The 24142-nt window shown below is 44.4% G+C and overlaps 1 protein-coding gene across 1 annotated transcript; it reads left to right on the forward strand.

The window, feature by feature from the left end:
* The first annotated feature begins 1817 nt into the window (after window positions 1-1817).
* Window positions 1818-23727, forward strand: LOC147892623 (cyclic nucleotide-gated ion channel 4-like). Its single transcript, XM_087387063.1, has 5 exons — window positions 1818-1921; window positions 2157-2268; window positions 2432-2668; window positions 2783-2869; window positions 23032-23727. The coding sequence occupies exons 1-5, from the start codon at window positions 1911-1913 to the stop codon at window positions 23557-23559; spliced, it is 975 nt and encodes a 324-aa protein (XP_087243189.1). The 5' UTR covers window positions 1818-1910; the 3' UTR covers window positions 23560-23727.
* Window positions 23728-24142: the final 415 nt, after the last annotated feature.

A 24142-nucleotide genomic window follows, 5' to 3' on the forward strand; every position in this document is an offset into this window, starting at 1 on the left:
TTTCAAGTCACGTGGGAAAATTTCTTCTATTCGGAACGAATCATGTGATTAGACTTTTTCCTCTGGAAAGGGTGTTGAATCTATCTGAGCTGAAGTTCAAATTTGTGGATGATTCTCTTGCTGGATAGAGGCATCTAGTAAAGAATCCACCAAACACTCATCACTTTTTTTCCATCAAGAAATACACCATCACTTTTTTCCATGAAGAATTACACCCTATAGAAGGTGGGATGCAAAATTCAAGATGTCTAGTGTAGGCATTTGTGCTAAAATGACTGTTTGATGATTTATCAAGCTGATTGAATGCATTGATAATTTGTTGTAGAGGCCAGAGGCTATGGAAATACACAAGCGCATGAGTGTGTTCAGAAGTGGCAAATACTCTAATGCATGAAATGGCCTACATCAAAGAAGCCTTGCACACGTCAAAATGACTTGAAAGTTGAGAATGTCAAAGTGATGACTGTGAGCAGCAAATCATTGATAACCCTTCGGGCTTCGATGCCGGGGCACGTAAGTGTGCTAACTTAGTATTCCCATTGTTTGGGAATGAAATTGCATTTGCTATCTATCATTAAGTCCGGACATGGCCATATGTAATTTGGCAGATGCATGTACAACTATAACATGGCAGTGACTTATGCCACATAGGGACAACGATAGAAGTAAGAGACACACGGCTCAGCCCACTTGGCGGAGTGGGCTCACAACAAGTAGGTTAACTAACAATTGACCCCCACTAGTAATCACATCTTGTCTATCTGTTTCAAGAGCCGGGAATTATCAAATCCTTATCACCAACTAGGTTGAGCAATGACATATAACGTTGTCTTAAGCAAATAGCATCAGTAGCGGCAAAAGTGGAGAAGCATAGTGTAAGGAATGATTAGACCTTTGTCTCAACAATTTGCTTGAAGGTAGGAAGCGATTAGGAGGGAGATGCATGATGATGCATTCAACTGATTTTCGAGTGTATCTCTTGCAGAGAGGTCTTTTGGCTGAGAGGTGGCGTTTTGCAGATCATCATGTGTGTCAATGAAAAGACAAATCTGCTCTTTGATATTTTGTACCTTTTCCTCTGCTACAGGTGGCTGCTCTGTCACACTCAAATTGCATGATTCTAGTCCACAGTTCTCTCAATTCAGAGTTTTGTAAGGTTTTGCAGTTGAAAAGGCTAATTTGCAGTAGTTGCCTAGGGATTCCTTATATTTTGTACCTCGAGCCTACTGTTTGCTGATGTCCATCTCTTTAAATTTTTTAAATGCATGACACTTTCCCTGCAATCAGATGCTGATTTGCAGTAGTAGTCTTCTTCCATTTTGTGGCTTTTTTATGGCAACTGATACTGCCACCTCTTGAAATTACCCTTTTCCTGATTCACCCTTCTCCATTTTCGATGTTTCACATGGTAATATGTCGTTTGTCCTCTAATGACACTTCCAAGACATAATTTGAATGTAAAATCGTTATCACCCAACTCTTCATGCATATAATTGTTTGCAGTCAGCACAAGCTTTTGCACAGCGGCATTTACTGGTATGATTAAGCATATAATTTGTTTGCTACTTGTTTTACATTGATAATCAATTAATACCTTCTTCACAGGTAGCTGGTAGTAGCTGGTATCTATTGGCATCCCAGCGAGTTTCTACTTGTCTCATTGCACAATGCAAAGGATTGAACGGATGCAGTCTTAATTTTTTGGGCTGCTCTCATCCTATATATCATATGGAGGCCTAGAAAATGATACGCCAGGGTCCGTGTGGAATAGTAACCAAACTGCCTTTTCCAATTGCTTCACTGCAAGTAATTCAGTCATTAATTATGGTATCTATCAGTGGACTATACCTCTAGTGACAGGGCAAGCCAATTGGCCTTCAAAGATTTTGTTTCCAATTTTTTGGGGTGTGATGACTTTAAGGTATATTGTAAGCTCAATCGATCTACTGTAGACAAATAGTTTCATTGATGCTGGAAGTTCATGCAATGTATCAGAAAGAAGCAATACTATAGAGTTGAGGTACTTTTGTGTGTATGAAACTTCATGATGAAAACTGCATATCTCATGTTAAATTACAAATCAGAGTCTGCTTGATCTTTGGACATAAGAGCAATACAATAACACAAAAAAATGATCTCTTTGTTGCTTGTTTTAGCTCCTTTGGTAATGCATTGGTACCAAGTGATCAGTCAGTGGAAGTGGCCTTCTGTATTATAGTTGTAACATGTGGTCTACTCCTTTTCACGTTACTTATTGGAAATATCCAGGTATGCCTAAGTAATGTAAATTCTCTTCAAGTATTGTATCTTTCATATGTGATCTGTTTCTGTTTGTTTTTGGCTATATCTAAATACATACATCTTCCCTGTGCTGCATATTGTTCTTACTAAGCCTATGTGATTACCTGGGCATATTTCTTCCTTGAGATAGGTATTCTTACAGGCAATCACATCCAAAAAGGAAGAGATGAAGTTGAAGATGAGAGATCTTGAATGGTGGATGCGACGTCGACAACTCCCAGCACGGTTGAGACACCGGGTACGAAGATACGAACGACATTATTGGGCTGCAACACGGGGTGTAGATGAAAAGAATATTATTTTCAATCTACCAGAAGGGTTGAGACTTGATATCAAGAGACACCTTTTCCTTGACCTTGTTCGTCAGGTAAAAACCTTTTTGAATGTGGATCCTGGCCCAAAAAAAAAAAGTAATGTGGAAGAATTGGAATAGAAACGTTTTTTTGTTTCTAGCCCTTATCTTGATTCGTAATCTTTGCAGGTGCCTCTTTTTGAGCAGATGGACAATCTTGTTCTTGATAACGTTTGTGATCATGTTAAGCCGCATCTTTTCACGAAGGGGGAAATGGTATTTTTCATTGTCTCCAATATATTATAACATTAGCAGCAACCTCAAATTTTGCTAATTAGGTAGTGACATTGCCCTTTTGACATGATTCTTGGGGCCTTAAGTGTCACAGTCAGCTCAGGACAATTACCATACCATCATTGACAAGGCACTCATCATGGTTTCACAACTCCACTATATGGGTAGGGTTTGAACTTAATATCACTGAAACCTCTCACTGAACTAGATTGGCATCTTGGCTGCTATATTGCCTTCATGACATAGTAAGTTGTGGACTATAAGCATAGGGGTCAGTGACATCTAGTTAATGATGGCTCCTATACTTCATTTAATCATTGTCATGATGCCTTCTTGAAATCCAATCTGGTACTATTATAGCGGGGTGTGATATTTTAGTGAGCTTTTTGACATTTCCCACATTTTGGCGAGTTTTTTTAGTAATGTTGTATTGGAAACAATATAAACATGATTCAAAGCTAGTACTTCATGATTTGAACACATGATGAAACCCATATATACATCATAATAAAACCTATAACAACTACAAGAACACATGGCTAATCACATACTTTTAGCACTTACTTTATTCAAACTTAAGACTTCAAATCAATACATACATGTGCTAACCAAACTACAAAAAGTTCATATTCTAACACATGATTGAATTCAAGATATCAAAGAAAAGGGGTTTTCATTGCATATAGATCAATCCAAATCAAATTTATGTAGGATCGATCAATTGTGAGGAAGATCAAATGAGCTTGATGCCATGAGGGATCAATATGCCAATGATGCTGATTTTTCACGGATTTATGATAAGTTGGTTGATGGACAGAGGCATGAGCACTATACTCTCGAAGACGGATTTCTCATGATGCATGGCAGATTGCGTGTCACAAAACAGTTGAGGCCCAAAGTGTTGATAGACAGTCATGCTCCACCCTATGCAGGACATAGAGGCATTGATGCCACCATCAAAGTTGTGGAGCACTATTTCTTTTGGCCATTATTGAGGAAGGATGTCGAGGCATATGTCAAGACATGCATCACCTGCCAGAAGGTGAAATATGACAGGCAGAAGCCGGCTAGACTGCTGCAGCCTCTACCTATTCCCGATCGACCCTGGCAGAGCATTGCCATGGATTTTATCATTGATCTTCCTCGTACACCATCGGGACATGATGGGATATGGATCATTATTTGCAGATCAAAATTTATCCTCCAATACCAATGTGAATCACTTGTTTGCAAGCTTTTTCAAGCTCCTTAAAAATTTTCCCTATTATATTATATGCGTTCACTTCAATGGATTTTATGAGTGAAAATATCATGTTAATTTAGAGTGAGATTTTTTAAGGAAATATTCGTATGAGTATTTAAGTTGCAAGCTTCCCTTATTGTATTAATTCCATTTGGATGATCATGATGTAGGAACAAAGTGGAGACAAGTTGTGAACACAAGTGAGCAAGAGTGCACACACAAGAAAGCTTCAATAGAAATGTTCAAATGAAACAATACAAGTACCTGGTATATATAGTACCCAAGTACTATTGGTCAACCATAGGGTTGACTTTATGCCTACAACACCAAATCTCTTATAAATCCCCCCTCAAAGATATGGCTGAAAGTACCTTGGGTGTACCCTACAGTACCTAAAGTACCATGGTTGCACAAATTCATCCAGATGGATATGCAACCTATGAGAGTACATGAAAACAATGTCATTGTGAATCACTTTACAATCCCCCTTGACATTGTGAGAATGTCTCTGATCCCCAAGCCATGTCGATGTTGTAAGAAAAGATCTGTTGACAGGGCTTTGGTGAAGATATCCACCACATTGTCCTCAGATGGACAATAGATGAGATCAGTGAAGCCATCAGAAATACAATCCCGTACATAATGATAATGATTTTCAATGTGTTTTATGCGAGCATGAAAGACAAGATTGTTGGCTATGGCAATGCAACTCTGGCTGTCACAGAAGATAGAGTTTGCTTCGATATCCTGTGCATGATGTAAGTCATGCAAAAGCTTCCTTAACCACATTAACTCCGTAGTGAATTTGCAGCTTTGTACTCTGCTTCACTGGAGGAAAGAGAGACTCGCTCTTGCTTCTTACTGAGCCATGAGATACAAGCTGAATCCAATGAGAAGTAATAGCTAGTAGTGGACTGTCTGTCGTCAATGTCCCCTAGCGCTAGATCACAATCTGAAGCATAATGCAAGCCAAGAGAGAGAGTACCATGGACATATCTGAGAACCCTCTTTGCTGCATTCCAATGTGTGATCGTGGGACAATGCATGAACTGGCTCAAAAGCCCTGTGGTGTAGGCAATATCAGGCCATGTGGAGCATAGATATATCAAACTGCCAACCAACTGCCTGTACAAAGTGCCATCAAACTTTTCAGCAGTATCATGCTTACTCAGCTTGAGTCCCTTTTCCAATGGAGTAGCCACAGGCTTACAGTTCTCCATTTTAAATTTTTGCAACAATCCCTTCGAATACTTTGTTTGTGACATAGAGATTCCATCATGGGTCTGCCAAAACTCAATGCCAAGATAATTATGCAATAGGCCCAAATTTGTCATGTCAAAGTTGTGACGTAAAGCGGACTGCACTGCTGTAATTTGCTGCAAATCACTGCCAGTGAGTATGATGTCATCCACATATAGTACCAACATGACCAATTCTGATTTTTGCTGCAGAACATAAAGATTTGGCTCTGTATGAGTGTTTATGAAGCCGTGGGACAGCAAAACTGATGTATCTTCTGATACCACGCACGAGGTGCTTGCTTCAGTCCATATAGAGCCTTCCTGAGCTTGCATACCTTGTGCTCTTGTCCCTTCACCTCAAAACCTTGGGGCTGATGTACATAGACCTCCTCTTTAAGATCTCCATTTAGGAAAGCGGTCTTGACATCCATCTGGTACACTGACCAGCCATAAAATGCAGCAAGAGAGATGACAGAACAAATGGTGGTCATCTTGGCCACTGGAGCAAAAGTCTCCTCATAATCTATCCCCTCCTCTTGTGCATACCCCTTGGCAACCAAACGGGCTTTGTATTTCTCAACTGTGCCATCTAAATGGTATTTCATCTTATAAATTCATTTTGTGCCAACCACATTTTTTCCAATGGGCGCATCAACCAAGTCCCATGTGGCATTCTTCTCAATGGATTTAATCTCAGCTTCCATAGCTTTCTGCCATGCCGGATTATGCTGAGCATCTAAGGCTCATTTTCAGCTTCCATCACTAAGGTCATCAAAGCAAAATTGACATTTTTCTGATTTTTCTGAGTGCTGGCCCTGGTTTTTCCCAAAGTAGGTTGATCCTTAGCATCTTGAATGGTCAACCTTGCCCAACGTGGAATAGATTTCTCTGCTGTACCACTCGGGGCTGCATCAACATCTTTAGTGGCCTCACGATGTTGATAATGTCTCCAAACATGAGGCTATCTATTTTCATTAATTGGCTGCAAATCTGAAACATTTAAGGGAGAGCCATCCTCAATATGTGGCAAGCCATTTGAACTATGAGAAGTAGAAGGGGAAGCATCAAGAGACTCCATCTCATCATCCTCAAAGTGGATGATGTCCAAAGAGGTGTCATCGTATGGTGGCAAGTTTGCACTAGCGGGCTGCATGTACCCTTTCTCAGCAAAGAGAACATCTCTGCTGATTATTACCTTCCTGGCAGCAGGGTTATAAAGCCTAAATCCCCTACTTTCAGTGCTATATCCCACGAAAATGCATTTGACACTCTTGTCATGAAGCTTTGTCTGATGTGCATCTGAAACCAAAGCATATGCCACTGAGCCAAAAACTCTGAAATGACTAACCTTTGGCTTAAAGCCATACAAAGCCTTAAATGGAGTCACATTAACCAAAGCTTTGGTAGGGCATCTGTTCTGAATGTAAGTGGTTGTCACAACTGCTTCTTCCCAAAAAGCCTTTGAGACTCTCTTGAATTTCAGCATGCATCTCGTAATCTCCATGAGAGTACGATTCTTCCTCTCAGGGAGTGGATTCTGCTGTGGTGTGTAAGGGCATGTCAAGTGATGTTTAATCCCATGCTGCTTCAAAAATCCCTGGAATGCATGTGACATGTACTCTCCCTCTCTATCTGAGTTGAGTGTTCCAATTCTAGAATTGGTTTTGTTCTCAGCTATAGCTTTGAACTCCTGAAACCAATAGAACACCTCAGATTTTTCCTTCATGAGAAAAAGCCATGTGAACTTGGAAAAGTCATCTATAAAGGTCACAAAGTACCTTGCTCCTCTATGTGTGGGAATAGTCATGGGGCCACATACATCACTGTGCACTATCTGCAACACTCTGGTTGCCTTGACCCAATTCTTGCCTTGTTTACTGAATGGCAAGCGATGCAATTTGCCAAGTGCACACCCCTCACACACTTCATTTGCTGGTTGCTGCAATTTTGGCATTCCCTGAGTCATATTATTGTTGTACAAGGACAATGCCTTGTGATGAACATGTCCAAACCTGGCATGCCATAAATCAGCCTGGGAAGTGTTTGCTACATCCAATACCTTTTGATCATAAGGTTGAGCATCAAGCTTGTATAAGCCTCTGTCATATGTGCCTGTTGCTATACCTCATACCCTTTCTTTGGATCCTTGATTCTGCATTGGTTATCTTGAAATTTGACCAACATATGTTAATCATGGGCAATGTTTGAAACTGAAATCAGATTTTGCCTTAAATCTGGAATATACCAAACATCTCGGATATACTTAACTTTCCCATTATCAAGCTGAATAGGAATGTGCCCAACTCCGATGATGTCTTGAGAAGCATCATTGGCACACGTAACTTGTCTGCCTTGAACAGGTGTGATGCTCTCAAACCACTCCTGGCGAGGAGTCATGTGCTTAGTAGCACCACTGTCGATATACCATGTATCACTTGCAACAAGGGAAGCATCCCTTGATTGATTTTCAGCATTCAAATCCCCCCTGGCATCCATCTTCTCACTAAATGCAGCAAAGACAAAATCTCTATCACCTTGGGCAAGATGAGCTTCACCATGTGCATCTGAAGCACGAGTTTCAGTAGGGGCAACAGAATTACTACTAGAGCTGTCCCTTTTCTTTTCATTGGCAATCCTTTTCTGACACTCTGCGATGCAATGTCTTGGCTTCTTGCAATAATTGCATTTGCCATTTTTCTGATTTTTATTGAACTGCTTGCATTCCCCTCCTTGGGCTGAGTTGTATGGCTTTGTTTTGGCTTAAACTTTTTTGAAATTTGCCCTTTCCACCCATGGCAAGCGCTTGCTTACCCTGATGAGAGGCTTTGGCAAAATTTGAGCATCTCTCCTCTTCCTACAACAAAAGTCCAACTAACTCATCGAATGAGAGTGGGGCTTCCCCGAGAACAATGGTCAATGAAGTGACGAATGTGCCATATGAGGGCGCTAAGCTATTGAGAGTAATAGAGACGGGCTTCTTGTCTTCTATTTCCTCATCAATACTTGCAAGCTGATCACGTAGATCAGTGATCATGGCAATATGATTAGTGATGGCCTGGCCTTCTTGCATCTCGAGATCCTTGAGCTGATTTGTCAAGGCAATGGCCCTTGCCTCATTCTTAACATGATACATGTTTGCCAATCTTTCCCATGCTGCCTTTGCATCCTTGCACGACTTGATAGTCGTCATAATGTGCCTCTTCATATTTGTGGCAATAAAAAAACATCACTTGGTCACTGCGGCGGTCAAACTTCTTCTGCTCCTCCGTCGATGCTATGGGACTAGCAGGAGGGGGTGTAGCAGTCTGCTATCTGCTTGTAGTCTGATCTGAAGAAACTGTGCTGGATATAGATGAGCTTGTTAGCCTCACCTCATCCCCACTAACAATATCTCACAAGCCCTTACCAACCAAGATGTTCTTAAGCATGAATGAGCACAAGGCATAGTTTGGTCCATCCCGCTTGTCACCCTCGGAGAAATTGCCAAAACTGTCTGAAAGAGTCGACATGATGCAAAATGGGATACCCACAAGCTGCAAATGTAACTGTAAAAAGAACTGCAAGTCCCAAAAGTGCAACTGGCTGCAAATGTGCCTGCAAATCCCAAACAAATGCTTGCTGCAAATGCAAAGTAAGACTAGCTGCTTTGAAATGCCACTGACTGCACAATGCAACCTATGGGAGTACATGAAAAACCAGGAACGCGCACTAGAGCACCAAGCTTGCGGGAGTCTGGAAGCAAGCGTGGGAATGGGCTCTGGAGACGGAATGTAGGAACAAAGTGGAGACAGGTGTTGTGAACACAAGTGAGTAAGAGTGTACACACAAGAAAGCTCCAATAGAAATTTTCAAATGAAACAATACAAGTACTTGGTAGATATAGTACCCAAGTACTACTGGTCAACCATGGGGTTGACTTTATGCCTACAACACCATATCTTTGTAATCTCTACACATGACGCCACATCCCACCATGTATAAGATAACATGTGTGGATCGGAAGCCAGCAGTGATCTTCTCCATGTATTCTGGCAGGCAGATCCTTACATATGTGGCGTGTTTATTGAGGAATTGCAAGGTTTTTAAAAATACAGTATTGTGGACCTGTTGGTTTATTCCTCCTTTTTTTACGGGCAAAACTTCAAAATTTTAATAAGTCAAAAACAGAAAAAAGTACATATAGAAAAACTGACTGTCTTCTAGACAAGACAAAAAACTTCTAATCCAAGAGTCTTTTTCCAAAGTACTGAAGTGTTCTTTTAATGTCCACAAAAATCTCATCCACTAGGAGCTTAAAGACCACCTTGTTCCTGAAATTCCAGATATGCCATATTATGAGAGCTCTTATAAGCTACCACATCTCATATGTCAGCAGTCAGCTCATTCAAGTTACTTTTGTTCTCCTAACAGATCCATCTTCCAGCTTGGCTTAATGGAAACGTGTAGTTTGTTCAGCCTATTAGTTACTTCCCGCTAAATCCTCCGGGTCAACATGCATTCCCATAGAATATGAAGATGAGTTTCTTTAAACCTGTCACACATATGGCAAAGAGGTGATACTCTAGGATTCCACTTGGCTATCCTAGCCCTGATAGGCAATTTTCCAACCCATGCCACCCTGGCTAAGGCATCTGCTGTGCCATCAAGCCCACTCCAAAGAAAGTTTCTGATCGGTCTCCTGAGCTGAATGATGCAGTCCCTAGAACGGCACCAGCATGAACAAACAAACCAGGCCGTGGCCAAGAGGACCTGGTTGACCACCACAACTCTAGAGGCAAGATCCAGCTTGGCTGAGCTCCAAAAAAGGAGCTTGCTCTTGATGCTCTCCAATACGGGAGCAAACTGTTGCGTGGAAGAAATATCCAAGCCGACTTGGCAGCCCAAATACCTGACAGGCACACCCCTCTGAACCCAAGTGAATCCTATGTCAAGCCCCCAAACTGGAGTGTCCTCATCACTGATCCAAAAGCCATTGGATTTATGCCAATTTATTTGCACCCCTGCCACCAAGCAAAATAAATCCAATGCTGTCCTAAAAGAAGTGAGCGTTTGTGGAGTGGCATCCAAGTAAACTGCTGTGTCATCTGCCAACTCACTGTCAAGTAGCTCCTCTTCCCTTCTGATGGGAAGTCTCAGCCCAAAGATGTCAGCTTGAGATCTAACATAGATACTCATAGCTTCGGCCACGAACAAAAAAAGGAAAGGAGCAAGGGGGCATCCCTGACGGACTGATCTCGAAATCTGAAATCTCTCACCCCTTACCCCACCAATAAGTACCTGGCTGTGGGCTGATCTGTACAAAGAGGAAACACCTATGATCCAAGCATCAGTAAAGCCAAAACGTAGAAGGGTGCCCTCCAAAAAACCCCAGTCTACTCTGTCATAAGCTTTCTCAAAATCCAAAAGTAGAATGGCTAGATTCTGGCCACTCTGCATGGCCCACTCTGAAGCTTCCCAGAAAGAGAAAATGTTATAAAAAATGCTTCTGCCATGCACAAATCCCGTCTGAGTGTCATGAATAAGATCAGGGAGAAGGGGCTGCAATCAGAGGCTGATTGCCTTAGCCAGAATCTTGTAACAAGTCCCCAGAAGTGTGATAGGCCTCCACTGGGACACTAGATTTCTGCAACCTCCTTTCGGGATAAGATGGATGAGACCCTTTGTAAGCGACCCAGGCATCTCGCCAGAGTCCCAAATGGCCTGCAGGGCTGAAGTAATGTAGTCTCCAATCATATCCCAAAATGCAATGAAAAAAGAAGGGCTGAAAGTGCCATCCTGAACTTTGTGTTGGTGAAAGGTGCATCGAGCAAAACATGCATATCCAGATTCACCAACAAAGGGATGCTCTGCCAAATAGCCTGTCTAGCATCCTCTCTATCCTGTGTCTCAGGATCAGCAGTAAGAAGGGTGGCATAAAAATCTGAAGCTATGCGTAAGACATCATCAGGCTCTGTCTGTAAAACCCCATGTGAGTCAATAAGCTGGGATACACTCTCTCTACTATGTCTATGTTGAAGAAGTGAAAGGAAAGCATGAAGCTGAACACGAAATGAGAGAATGCTTGCTTGCTTATGGAATGAAGAAAGGTGAGATCCATATGCAGGCACCTCTACATGAGCCACCAAGCTCCACAATCATCTCCTCAATCATCTCCTAGAATCTCTCAATCATCCTATGTGGCATCTACCACCACCTAACAGTGCTTATGGGCACCTAACTGTGTCTCTAGCACACACACATAGAACCCAAGGTGTGCCTGGGGCATACACCTTGAGATATCCCATCAAACCCCCCCTCAAGGGAATGCCTCAGGCTATGTCAAGGATACATCTAGTCTCATAGTTTCTCATGCCATCTCATGGTGGTCAAGGATAAATCTATGGCTAGCAAGGGTTCCCAAGGGTGTGAAGTAAACAAAGGGATACATAAGACCTTCCAATGGTTATCTCCCCTGCATGTACATGCACACAATGTCTGCAGGAGGTACCATGGAGCACATACACATGGCCTACATCATATGGTGATCAGAGGTGTTTACAAAGAACACAATAGTTTATTCCATTCATTTTGGAGGACTATCCAGGCAGAGTACCTTGACTCAACATAAAAGAGAGATCTGGAGCATATATGGAGATGGTTCAAAAAGCATAATCATCATAGGAGGCCTCATCTTGTGGAGGCACATCAACTGAAAGTAAATTGGCAGTTTCTGGTTTTGTAGTTGCTTCCTTTTTGGCCTTACAATACTTTTCATGGTGATTGTTTTTGCCACAATATTTGCAAGGATTGATCTTGAAGCAATCTTTTGAGAGGTGATTAGTCTTCCCACAATGTTTGCAAAAGGTGAAAACTTGCCCATTTGAGTTTTTATGGCATAGGCTCTGTCATTGCCTCTCCGGAGTTCCTTGTGCCTTTCTTCTTCTTGAAGAGCAGTAATAAGACCTTCAAGAGTAGGATTAGGAAGATTTTTCAATGTGGTAACAACATGATCATAATCTTCAGGCATACTTTTGAGCAATACTGCCATTGCATCATCTGTAGTGATTGGAGAGTTGATAGAAGCAAGTTGAGTCATGAGACTCCGCATGTGATTGACATGGGCAGCCAAAGGAGTGCCACTAGCCATTTTCAATTCAAAGAAAGCAATCTTAAGTGACAATTTTGAGATGTGAGAGCTAGCACCAAAAATAATATCAAGCTTCTGCCAAGCTTCAGAAGGAGACTCCAAATCAGAAATGTGATGAATATAGTCATCTCCTAAGCCAAGAGCAATAATGCCATAGGCTTTCTCCTCTCTAGTAGGATCTCGTGCCGGGTGTGTAGGAGCTGAGGATTCTCCAGCATTAGAGGCTGTTGAAGAAGAAGTTGAAGCAGGTTTGATAAGCCCCCAGAGGTTTTCCCTCATCAATGCAAACTTAACTTTCATCTGCCATGTGTGAAAGCCTTTACCGTTGAACTTATCCATATTCAAGAAGGTAGCCATGAGAGGGTCTAACCCAAAATGGGCCGTGTCTACTCTCTTACAAGGCTAGAAAGAGTTGAAAAGCTTTCAAAGTACAAGCATTTAGTGTAGCAAAGACTTGTAACCAAATTCCATACTAAAAATCATAATGGAAATGATGCTTCAACTTGCATGCTTCATAGAGGTGGCTAAATGAAAGTATTCCAAGTAAATCTAGGTATAGCAACCTAAAGGAAAGTTGTAGCCACAATTGTACCGATGCTATTCAACACTTTAAAACATCAGAAATGCTAAAGTAGCATCTATTGTAGCACCAAACTCACAACATTGTCAAAACTGTCCAAAACAAAGGCTTGATCTTGGAGGGCTTGTATCTCGCTCTTCAAAGCAAAGAAAAGGGGGATTTCTAGGTAGAAATAAAGCTGGTATACCAGAGAAGAGCCACTGAAGAAGAGAGGCGAAATGCTGCGTCATGTCGCCATAGCCAGGAGCTTGAATGTCGACTGGTTTTTTGTCTGTTTCTCCCTCCCTGGTGGACCATTTCACTTCAAATTTGGACAGGGGCTAGCTCATGCTATTGTGCAAGCGTGGCTCAAAGGAGTTTCGAAATGGCTGCTCCAGCAAGTCGTTTTGCACGAAATAGCGTCAGGGAGAAGGTGGCTGTTGCGCGGTTTTGTGAGCACCATTGTCTAATTCCTCTGACGTGGAAGGTTGTTGGAGAATAGGAGGGAATGAATCACTCAAACCTCCACCCAAGATCTCTCCCACTCTTCCACACACTCAACTCAGATAACTGATCACAGATGCAATAAACACTCACTCAGAGATAACTTAAACGGAGAGAGAGAAAGAGTATGTTCATCCACCGGATGGTGGGCAGAAACTGGCTCCAAGGGAGCAATACAAAACTCAGCCAAGTGCTGAGGAGAACTGATGGAACTCTCTCTGTCAAACTGAACCAGCTCTGAGTGCACAACACAGCCTAGGAAGGAGGCTTTCTGTCCTGCGCTGGATGCTGGAATGAAACAAGGAGTGGGCCTTTTATAGGCACTGCCCAGGCCCTCTGGGTTGGCCGACCAGCAGGGTCGGTACCCTGTCTGGTGGCTGACCAGACTGCCCTGGAAATCCGACCAGGGTTGGCCTTGGTCGGTGGCCCTGGTTGGGCCGACTGGCCCTGCCACAGGCCCCTATAAAAGGGTGCCCTGTGCAGCCAGTCCATGGGACTGTAGACGCCTCCAAGGGAGGCACAAGGGCCCCCTATTTCTCTGCTGTTGCAGGCAGCAACCAGCCCGTGTGCTGGTTGCCTATGATGTCAGCCTTGGTCTCTCTTTCCCAGCCCTCCTACCTCTCACTGCCCCTTGTCCCCTCAAATCGGGGGCTCACATGTGGGCACAGTGAGTCTCTAACACCCCCTCTCAATGTCACAAATGTGGGCCAATCCCCATGCGTTTGATGAGGTGCTCCATCATCTGTTCTCGAGGGAGTGTCTTCGTGAAGAGATCGGACAAGTTGTCGGCGGTCGGGCAGTAGATAAGCTCGATCACGTCGTCGATGATGAGCTCTCGAACAAAGTGGTAATGAACTTCGATGTGCTTGGTCCGCGCATGGTACACTGGATTCTTGGCAATGGCTATGCAACTCTGATTGTCGCACATCAGCACTGTTGCATCCTCCTGACACACGTCCATGTACTCCAAAATCCACCTCAACCACAGTGTCTCACAAGCTGCTGTACACGCGGCTCTGTACTCTGCCTCTGTAGATGAAAGGGCCACTGTGGGTTGCTTCTTACTTAGCCAAGAGATGGCACCATATGCAAGTAAGAAACAATACCCTGTTGTCGATCTTCTGGTGTCAGCATCACCCGCCCAATCACTGTCATAGAACCCGCCTAGTTTGATGCCTTTGGTGTAGGTGATCCCATAGGTGCAAGTACCCTTCAGATACCTCAGCACCCGTAAACCTGCATCCCAATGACTCTTCCTGGGAGAAGCAGAGAACTGGCATAATAGCCCAACTGCATAACAAATATCAGGTCGAGTATTGGTAAGGTAAAGCAAACTTCCTACCAATCGTCGGTACAAGGGAGTATCAACCGGCTGAGATGTGTCGTGAACACTCGACCTCCATGGGAGTTAATGTTGTCCTGCAATCCTCCATCTAAAATCTCTTCAGAAGTTCTCTGCAATATTTCTCCTGTGAAATGAAGATCTTGTCTTTGGCCTGCTTTACTTCAATCCCAAGGAAGTAATGTAATAACCCAAGGTCAGTCATCTCAAACTCAGACATGAGTAGCTCCTTGACCTGTGAAATCTTCTTGACATGATCACCTGTCAAGATAAGATCATCAACATAGAGGATGAGTACCAGTCGCAATCCCTTCTCAATGAACAAGTAAAGGTTTGCCTCAGAAGGACTCCGACTAAGCCCTATCTTCTGAAAGAATATATCAATCCTTTGGTACCAAGCTCTGGGGGCCCGTTTCAGCCCGTATAACGCCTTCTTCAACCTGCAGACCTTTAATGGGGACCGTGGATCTTGAAAGCCCGGTGGCTGCTCCACGTATACCTCCTCCTCCAGGGTTCCATTAAGGAATGCGGACTTCACATCCATTTGAAAAATAGGCCACTGGAATTGGCCAGCAAGGGCAATCACTGTCCGGATAGTAACCATGCGGGCTGTGGGAGCAAAAGTTTCATCAAAATCCATGCCTTCAGTTTGAGAAAAACCTTTCACCACTAACCTTGCTTTATACTTATCCAAGCTGCCGTCTGATTTGTATTTAAGTTTGTATACCCACTTAGTGCCGATGACTTTCCGTTGCAGGGGCCTGGCCACTAAGTCCCAGGTATTGTTCTTCAGGATAGCATCCATCTCTGCCTTCATGGCAGCTTGCCATTCTAGATTGTCCTTCGCCTCCTCGAAGGTCCTTGGCTCATCAAGCTGAGCCACCAATGCAAAATTCACGGATGGGGTCTTTTGAAGACGTTGAGACCGCCGCAATCCGGAACTGCTACTCTCAGGTAATTCGGTGACCCGAGACTCTTCCAATGTCCGTAGGTACCATTGGGGCAACCTTTTCTGCTTCTCTGTGGAAGGAGGAACGGGAACTTCGTTTGGAACATCCTGCTCTTCCTGAGTATCTTGTGGAACATAAGCTTCTGATTTTGCCACCTCTTGGATGGTCAATCTGGGGCGGGGTGGGTTCGGGGGTTGAACAATCTCCTCCTCCTCAATCTGAGGCTCCTCCTGGTGTTCAGGTTCCTTTTCCTCGAAGACAACATCCCGACTGATAAGGATTTGCTTCTTTACTGGGTCGAAGAGGCGGTAGGCCTTGGATTCTTCGCTATACCCAACAAAGATACATTTTCTGCTCTGGGAATCAAGCTTGGTCCTGATACCATGTTGGAGAATAGGAGGGAATGAATCACTTAAACCTCCACCCCAGATCTCTCCCACTCTTCCACACACTCAACTTAGAAAACTGATCACAGATGCAATAAACACTCACTCAGAGATAACTTAAACTGAGAGAGAGAAAGAGTATATTCATCCACTGGATGGTGGGCAGAAACTGGCTCCAAGGGAGCAATACAAAACTCAGCCAAGTGTTAAGGAGAACTGATGGAACTCTCTCTGTCAAACTGAACCAGCTCTGAGTGCACAGCACAGCCTAGGAAGGAGGCTTTCTGTCCTTCACTGGATGCTGGAATGAAACAAGGAGTGGGGCTTTTATAGGCACTGCCCAGGTCCTCTGGGTTGGCCGACCAGCAGGGTCGGTACCCAATCTGGTGGCCGACTAGACTGCCCTGGAAATCCGACTAGGGTTGGCCCTGGTCGGTGGCCCTGGTTGGGCCGACTGGCCCTGCCATAGGCCCCTATAAAAGGGTGCCCTGTGCAGCCAGTCCATGGGACTGTAGACGCCTCCAAGGGAGGCACAAGGCCCCCCTATTTCTCTGCTGTTGCAGGCAACAACCAGCCCGTGTGCTGGTTGCCTATGATGTCAGCCTGGGTCTCTCTTTCCCAGGCCTCCTACCTCTCACTGCCCCTTGTCCCCTCAAATCGGGGGCTCATAGGTGGGCACAGTGAGTCTCTAACAAAGGTCGCCCATATGAAGGGTCTCTCCAGCCAGAAGGACCCTGGGAATGGTTGCTTGTAGGTAGAGAACTCAGCCCTCCAAGTGGTTGGGCAGAAAGGGGCAAAATGGAGAGGAAGGTGAAGAAGAAGGAGAAGATGACATGGCATAAATGGGCTCAAGGAGGATCATAGTGCTCTGATACCATGTTGAAGAAGTGAAAGGAAAGCACGAAGCTGAACATGAAATGAGAGAATGCTTGCTTGCTTATGGAATGAAGAAAGGTGAGGTCCATATGTAGGCACCTCTACATGAGCCACCAAGCTCCACAATCGTCTCCTCAATCAGCTCCTAGAATCTCTCAATCATCCTATGTGGCATCTACCACCACCTAACAGTGCTTATGGGCACCTAACTGTGCCTCTAGCACACACACATAGAACCCAAGGTGTGCCTGGGGCATATACCTTGAGAGGGCCAAGAGTAGAGAAAAAGTGTTTATTGACTCTACCACCCATCTGAATCCAAAAGGACTCCCGTGCATGAAAGGCATACTCTGCTCTCTGATCAAGCCTCTGATCAAGCAATATCTGTTGATGAGCCCTTGCTGCAGCAAGGCGCTCCTAAATCCAAGCATTTGAAGGCCGTTTCTGCTCTTCCCTCTGCAAAGCTGCCAACTGCTGGCGAATACCAATCTCACGTCTGAGAATATCTCGTCTCCTGGTACAAGCAACTGAGAGGTAGAAGCCGCTAATACCAGAAAGGGCAGCAGCTACATGTGATGGATATGGCTGCCCACCTTGGACATGAGAAACCCATATCTGCAGGGCTACCTCTGTAAGGTCCTCCTCTGTGTACAAGGCATCTGGAATCTTGATGCTGGCAGACCGGCCTCTCAAGTGATGCTCTGAGATAGCCAGCACAACAGGAAAGTGGTCTGAAGTGGAAACCCCAGCAGCAATGCATACCGATCCACCTTTGTCTAGTGCCCAATCATTTACATAGAATCTGTGAATGCGTGCAGTAATAGGCATCTGCTGCCTCCTGTTCGACCAAGAGAACAGGAGGGACTGTGGCTGAATAAGAAAGGCATCGTCCAACCAAGTATCTCTGCCACAGAAGTGAAAAAGGAAGGCATCCCAAGCTGCTCTCTCCAAAGAGTGAAGTCCTTCTTCTCTACCCCCTTTTTTGTCTGACGGTAACTCAACCATGTTAAAGTCACCTCCAATCACCCATGAATCCGCAATGGGGGCCCAGGAGAGCAAATCCTTCCACATAAGGACACGTTCCCCTCTAATGTTGGAGGCATACAGGTTAAGGAAACCAACCTTATGCCCTCCAATCAAAAGAATAATCCACTGAGCTCTAGAGGGAATAATGACTCCGTGTCCAACAACTAAGGGGAGAACTGACTGCGAAACTGAAATAGAAGTGCCCCCCTTGGTGCCCAAGGCAGGTGACCAAAAAGTATGGCCAGAAAGCAACTTGCCTGACTTGGCACAATCTCTAGAATCCAGTTTGTGCTCTTGAATAAATAACATATCAATGGAACCCCCAGTAACACCTGGATGAAGCTGAGACGCCACCTAGGCCCTGTATGTTCCAACTAATAATCCTCATCGACGGGAGGATGTAGAGTGGAACACCTTACCCGACCTAGTGGCGGAAACAAACCCCTCAACAGGGGAAGATCTCCTGCTCGAGGAGCAAGGAATGGAACCAAGTGGCGGAAAATCAACAGGGGAAAGAACCCTGCCACCTGAAGAAGAAGCCCTGTCAACAGGAAACCCAATCACTGGCTCACCAAAAGTAGAGGGCACAAACTCCTCCTCTGGGAAATCTGAATCATTTGCCAGGGCTGAAAATGAGTTCCTGTGAAGCAAGCCAGACACCGGAGTGCGAAGGATCCCCTCTGAGGGAAGAGGATCAATAGTGTAAACCATCCCCTTCCCCCTATCCAAGGGAGGAAGTGAGGATTGCTCTCGATCCTGTGTCTGCCCAGCTGCGGAGACCTCTATTGCCTCAAGGAGAGTGTCTGGCACCGCTGGTTCTAGGGAAGAAGGTGCAATCGGGGAGGAGGCCGAAGCTTCAGTGTCTTTGACTGTGCGATGTGAGACTGGAGGGACAGCTCGAGGTGAAGCAGAGTCCACTAGTGTATCCTCGTGAACTGAAGGAGGGACCTGCACACGAATTGGAACCCACTGGAATGCGTCGCATGCCCCTGAGGTAGGAGGAGGTCGAGGAGCAGGTGATGGACCTGTACCACCCCCTGTCGAGGCCGAGGAGCAGGTGCTGGACCTGTACCACCACCATCCTGAGGAGGACCGCCATGCGGAAGTCGAGAAGCAGGTGCACCACCCCTCTATCGAGGCCGAGGAGCAAGTGCTGGACCTGTACCAGCCCCCTATCGAGGCCGTGGGGTGGTAGCTGTACCAGAGGGCTTCTTGGGCCTTTTCTTCTTCCTGGGGCAATCCCTGGCAAAGTGTCCAATGGTCCAGCATATCCTGCACTGGTCCTGTCTGCCTGAAATCTCTACTCTCTGGCGAACAAAGGAACCATCCGGGCGCTGGATCATAACATGGTCCATCTTGAGGTTAGGATCCTTACAGAGGACCCTAACTCTAGGTATCCCATCAGCCTTGGTTGCCTTTGCTGCAATCAATGGCAACCCAGGGACGGGTGGGATCTCAGCAACCGCGCCAAAACGCTCCCCAATAATAGAAAGAAGTCGATGGTAAACCTGAGGAAGCCCGGGAAATCTGATGAAGAGCGAAAAGATTTCCTTATCTGCCTCCACTGGGTCGAAACCAATATCAAAGGCGTCAAAGAAGATCTTCCTGTGTCCCAGGTGTAAAAACTGAGTTTTGAGCACAGTGCTCGCAGCCTCTGGAGTGTCAAAAATAACCTGGAAAAAACCTCGTCCCAGAAGATGAACATCTAACAATCGTGGCGTGAGGTCTGGGGGGAGAGCCGCAAGCATCCAGTCTCTGGCTTGGGATCTGGAAGGGTGAGACTCGAAGATGCGTGCTAGCAACGTGGTAGAGCATTCAATCTCTACATCCTTCTTGAGCTGCTACAACTCGTCTTTAGAAAAAGTAATAGTTTTTGCGGCCGGTGGAGGTGGAGTAGGATTGGTTGATGGAATATCCATCGCCAATCGAGGTGAGGAGCTCGACTCTAACAATTTTGGGGGCTCCTTCCGCTCCAAAAAATGCTGTGGGAGAATGAGGAAGGAAAAGGACGGGGGTAGGGGTGTAGAGAACAGGGATAGGAGGTGAGGAGGGAGAGGGGGTAGGGGGCGAGGAGGGGAGGGGTAGAGGGGAGAGGCTGAGAGGCTGAAGGGGAGGGGGCGGGCTGAGAGGGAGGGAGTGCGCAGGCTAGGGAGAGGAGAGGGAGAGGAAGGAGAGGTAGGGAGGGGGCGGGCTGGGAGGAGAGGGAGAGGAGGGAGAGGAGAGGGAGGGAGGGGGCGGCGGCGCAGGCTGAGAGGGAGAGGAAGGAGAGGGAGAGGAAGGAGAGGCAGGGAGGGGGCGGGCTGAGAGGAAGGGAGGGGGCAGCGCAGGCTGAGAGGGAGAGGAGAGGGAGAGGAAGGAGAGACACGTGGCATGTCTAGGACTCACTAGACTATAAAACACCCCCTAGACACCTAGTGCACTCATTTTTGACTCACTTTGGCTTCATATTCCAACATTTTTTTTGTTTTTTTTTGAAAGGCATGAGGCTTGATAATTATGACAATGAAAGTACTCATTGCCTAGCACTTGTTCTTTCATTTTGCTTTCCATTTTGCTTTTCATTATGCTTTCCACATTTCCATTCCGTTCCTACCTAGCTACTAGATCTCTTCAAATCCTAGCTACTAGATCTCTTCAAATTCATCAATCACACTCATAAAATTTGCCACATTTTCTTCTGTTCCAACCAGAAAATTGGTGTTATCCTCTGCAAAAAACTGTGAGCAGTAGGCAGATCCATCCAGCAGTTGCATACCTCTTATTCTCCCCAAATTCATGTTGTAGTCTATCTGGCATAACAATGGTGCTGTAACTATAGCAAATAACAGTGAGCCAAAGGGCATCCTTGCCTTACGGATCTCTGCAGCATAAAGCTCTGATAAAAATAACCATTAAGGGAAATCTTAGCCCAGGCATTTGAGAAGAGCATCTTCGTTAATCTGCAAAAACCCTTTCCGAATCCCAGTGCATCCATAGTTTTCAAAATAAACTCCCAGCTCACTCTATCGTTAAGTCTTTTCTAGGTCTAGATTGAGCATCATCAATCTTTCATTCTGTATGACAGCATAATCAACTGCCAGTAGTGCATTTAGGACTGCTTCGTGAATGTTTCTGCCAGTGACAAACCCATACTGATTAGTGTGGATTATCCTCCCCAAGATATACTTAACCTTGTTGGCTAATAGCTTCGCAATTATCTTGTAAGTGGAGTTCAACATAGAAAGTGGTCTTCACTGATTGGGATTCAATCTGTTAGGACTCTTAGGGACCAACTATATAACTTCAATTTCACTTCTTCTGTTGAGCCAGGCCTCTGCAATAAAGCTGCCTCATATGGGAGTACCTTCCTTGGCATATTTGCAAGGAGTGCTCTCATCTGCTCATTGTAATCTCTTGGTCTTGCCTGCATAGCTTGCTAAGTGCCTGGCGGAAACTCAGAAATTGCCACAACTCGTGTAATTATTTTAACCGTTTCGTCATTAATCACAGTTATGCATTCTCTCTGTTGTTTTCCCTAGCCACCTTAAAGAAAAATGCTGAGGGCTGATCGCCTTCTTCAAGCCACTTGAGCCCTGAATGTATATGGGCTGCTGCAAGTCTATTATGCTCTTGTGATCTTTAAAACACTCAATAACGCTGCTAGATGCGGATCTTATGGAGAAAGCTGCAAAGCCTGGATCAAAGAAGTCCTTGCCCAACTTGCATCTCTTTCTGCACTCTGTTTCTGCTTTCTCTTGTTCTACCATAATCTTTTGCAACCTTAATTACTGCTTCTATACATGCATTCCATTTTCTCAGTGGATGAGAGCTATTGCTCACTGCTTCAGTCCATGCATGACATACCATTTCATCAAAGTCCTGCTTCCCTAGGGGTTTTAATCGATGAACAATAGATAATAAATGAGAGCTTCCTCCATATTGGCAGATCTCAGTTCTCTGTAATGTTTTGAAGGACACTCAATATGTTTGTATTATTCTGTTATGAGAAGGCACGTATAGAAACTCGGAGTGGTCGAAGTGTGAAGAAAGCTTTGGATTTTGTTGATTTGAATGTAGTAGGTTCCAGATACAAGAAATATTAACCTGATATCCCACAAAGATGGTGGTAATATCTTCAAGGCGTAAAATGAATTGGTAGGATAGACCTGACAGAGAATTTGAAGACTGAAGTATATTTGGCAATTGGGAGTGAGTGAAAGGGACAAATTGACACGTACATGAATATGAACTTTGGGCAGAAGTAAAAAGGTTACCACATTGTTGCCTCGCTTATTGTATTACGTCCATCTGGATATTAGGACTGACGCCACATCCCACCATGTATAAGATAACATTGTGCGGATCTGAAGCCAGCAGTGATCTTCTCCATGTATGCTCGCACATCATTGATCCTTCACATATGTGACATATCTATTGAGGAATTCAAAGGTTCTTTAAAGTACTGTCATTGGTACAAGTTTCAGAGTGTGGACCTGTTGGGGTTCATTCCTTGCTTAAATCACAGAAGAGTAGAGCATAAATGAAAGCTTGCTCCATTTATTGCCAGATTCCCAGTTCTCTATAATGTTTCGAAGGACACACTGTATGTTTGTGTTGTTCTGTTAAGATGACTGCCTTTTTTATAAATAACTGGGAATTTTCCGTGATGAAGATTGTCATTGCAGTGTGTTTTTAAACTATTATTAGCTTGGTACATTGAACTTGGTATGAGTTTATCATCCATAAACACTAATATGTTCTTGACAAGCCAGTATGCTCATCCTTCATGTGGTTGTTTTCAAGTTTGCAACTAGATTTCTTTGAATGTGGCTATGCTTTACAAAAACTCTTTTAGTTTGTCCTCCCTGTCTTTTATTGACAAGATAAGCAGTGCTTACTGTTTGCATTTCAGGTTGTTAGGGAAGGGGATCCTGTACAACAAATGCTCTTTGTTGTTCGAGGGCACCTCCACAGCAGTCACGAACTCAGCAATGGGCAGAGGAGCGTATGCTATCTAGGGCCTGGAAATTTTTGTGGAGATGAACTGCTGTCATGGTGTCTTCGAAGGGCATTTGTTGGGCGGCTTCCTCCCTCATTTGCCACACTGACCTCTGTTGATTCTACTGAAGCGTTTGGACTTGAGGCTCAAGATTTGAAGTTTGTCACAGAACACTTTAGATTTAAGTTTGTCAATGAAACGTTGAAGAGGAAATCACGATATTACTCTTCTGCATGGAGAACATGGGCTGTTGTCACAATCCAGCTTGCATGGAGGTGTTTCAAGGCCAGGAAATCCCAGGCCTTAAATCAGACAATCAGAGCAATCAGTGACATTGGACCAAGAATCTCACCGTTGGCTCGTTCTCAATCAGAGCGTGATCTCCTTAAATTTTATGCGGCCATCTTTACTCCACCCAAACCGCAGGACCACTTGGAATAGGCATATTTGTTTCCAAGCCTAAGGCTTGCGGCTTCCTAGAAGCCTTGCTAATGCCTCTTGGGTGTAGAGCTCCTCTAATCCAAGTGGCCTTTTGGACTTCCCTTTTATATATCAGATATTAAATGTTTGAACTAGAGTTACTATCTCAAGTGGTATTAAAGCCACAGAAATAAGGGGGGAAAAAAAGGGTTATATTCCTTAGGGAATGGACGGGTTGCCCCTTTTTCTTAGAGACTAGAGCAGGGTTGAGGTGGCACTTTCAGCCTCAACCTTGTTTTCTTTCCAGCTCATTTTGAGTTTTCTGTTTTCTGTTTTAGGGGGGTTTCCTCGCCACAGCATGATTTATTTCTGCTTTGAGCTTGTTCACATGGGTATTTTTCATACTTGATAGAAGTCTTTTTCAAGGAAATAATGGGGAAATGTGGACAAATCTTGTTAGCTTCGAATCAAAGCAATATCTTTGTAAAAAATTCATTGCTAGAAGTGGTCCCAATTCAGCAGTTGTCATGTGTCAAGTAGTTGGCAAGTTGAAATTTCAGAGTTATTAGAATCTAGATTTTTATCCATCATTGGAATTGTCTGC

This window comes from Dipteris shenzhenensis, chromosome 16 (assembly GCF_047967505.1).
Source record: "Dipteris shenzhenensis isolate YYH24624 ecotype China chromosome 16, Dip_SZ_1.0, whole genome shotgun sequence".
Taxonomy (NCBI): Eukaryota; Viridiplantae; Streptophyta; class Polypodiopsida; order Gleicheniales; family Dipteridaceae; genus Dipteris; species Dipteris shenzhenensis.

Bases quoted from the DNA above. Each gene is read 5' to 3' on its own strand.
- LOC147892623 (XM_087387063.1), top strand. The intron at 2,269-2,431 runs GTATGCCTAAGT...TCCTTGAGATAG, and splicing joins TACTTATTGGAAATATCCAG to GTATTCTTACAGGCAATCAC. The intron at 2,669-2,782 runs GTAAAAACCTTT...TAATCTTTGCAG, and splicing joins TCCTTGACCTTGTTCGTCAG to GTGCCTCTTTTTGAGCAGAT.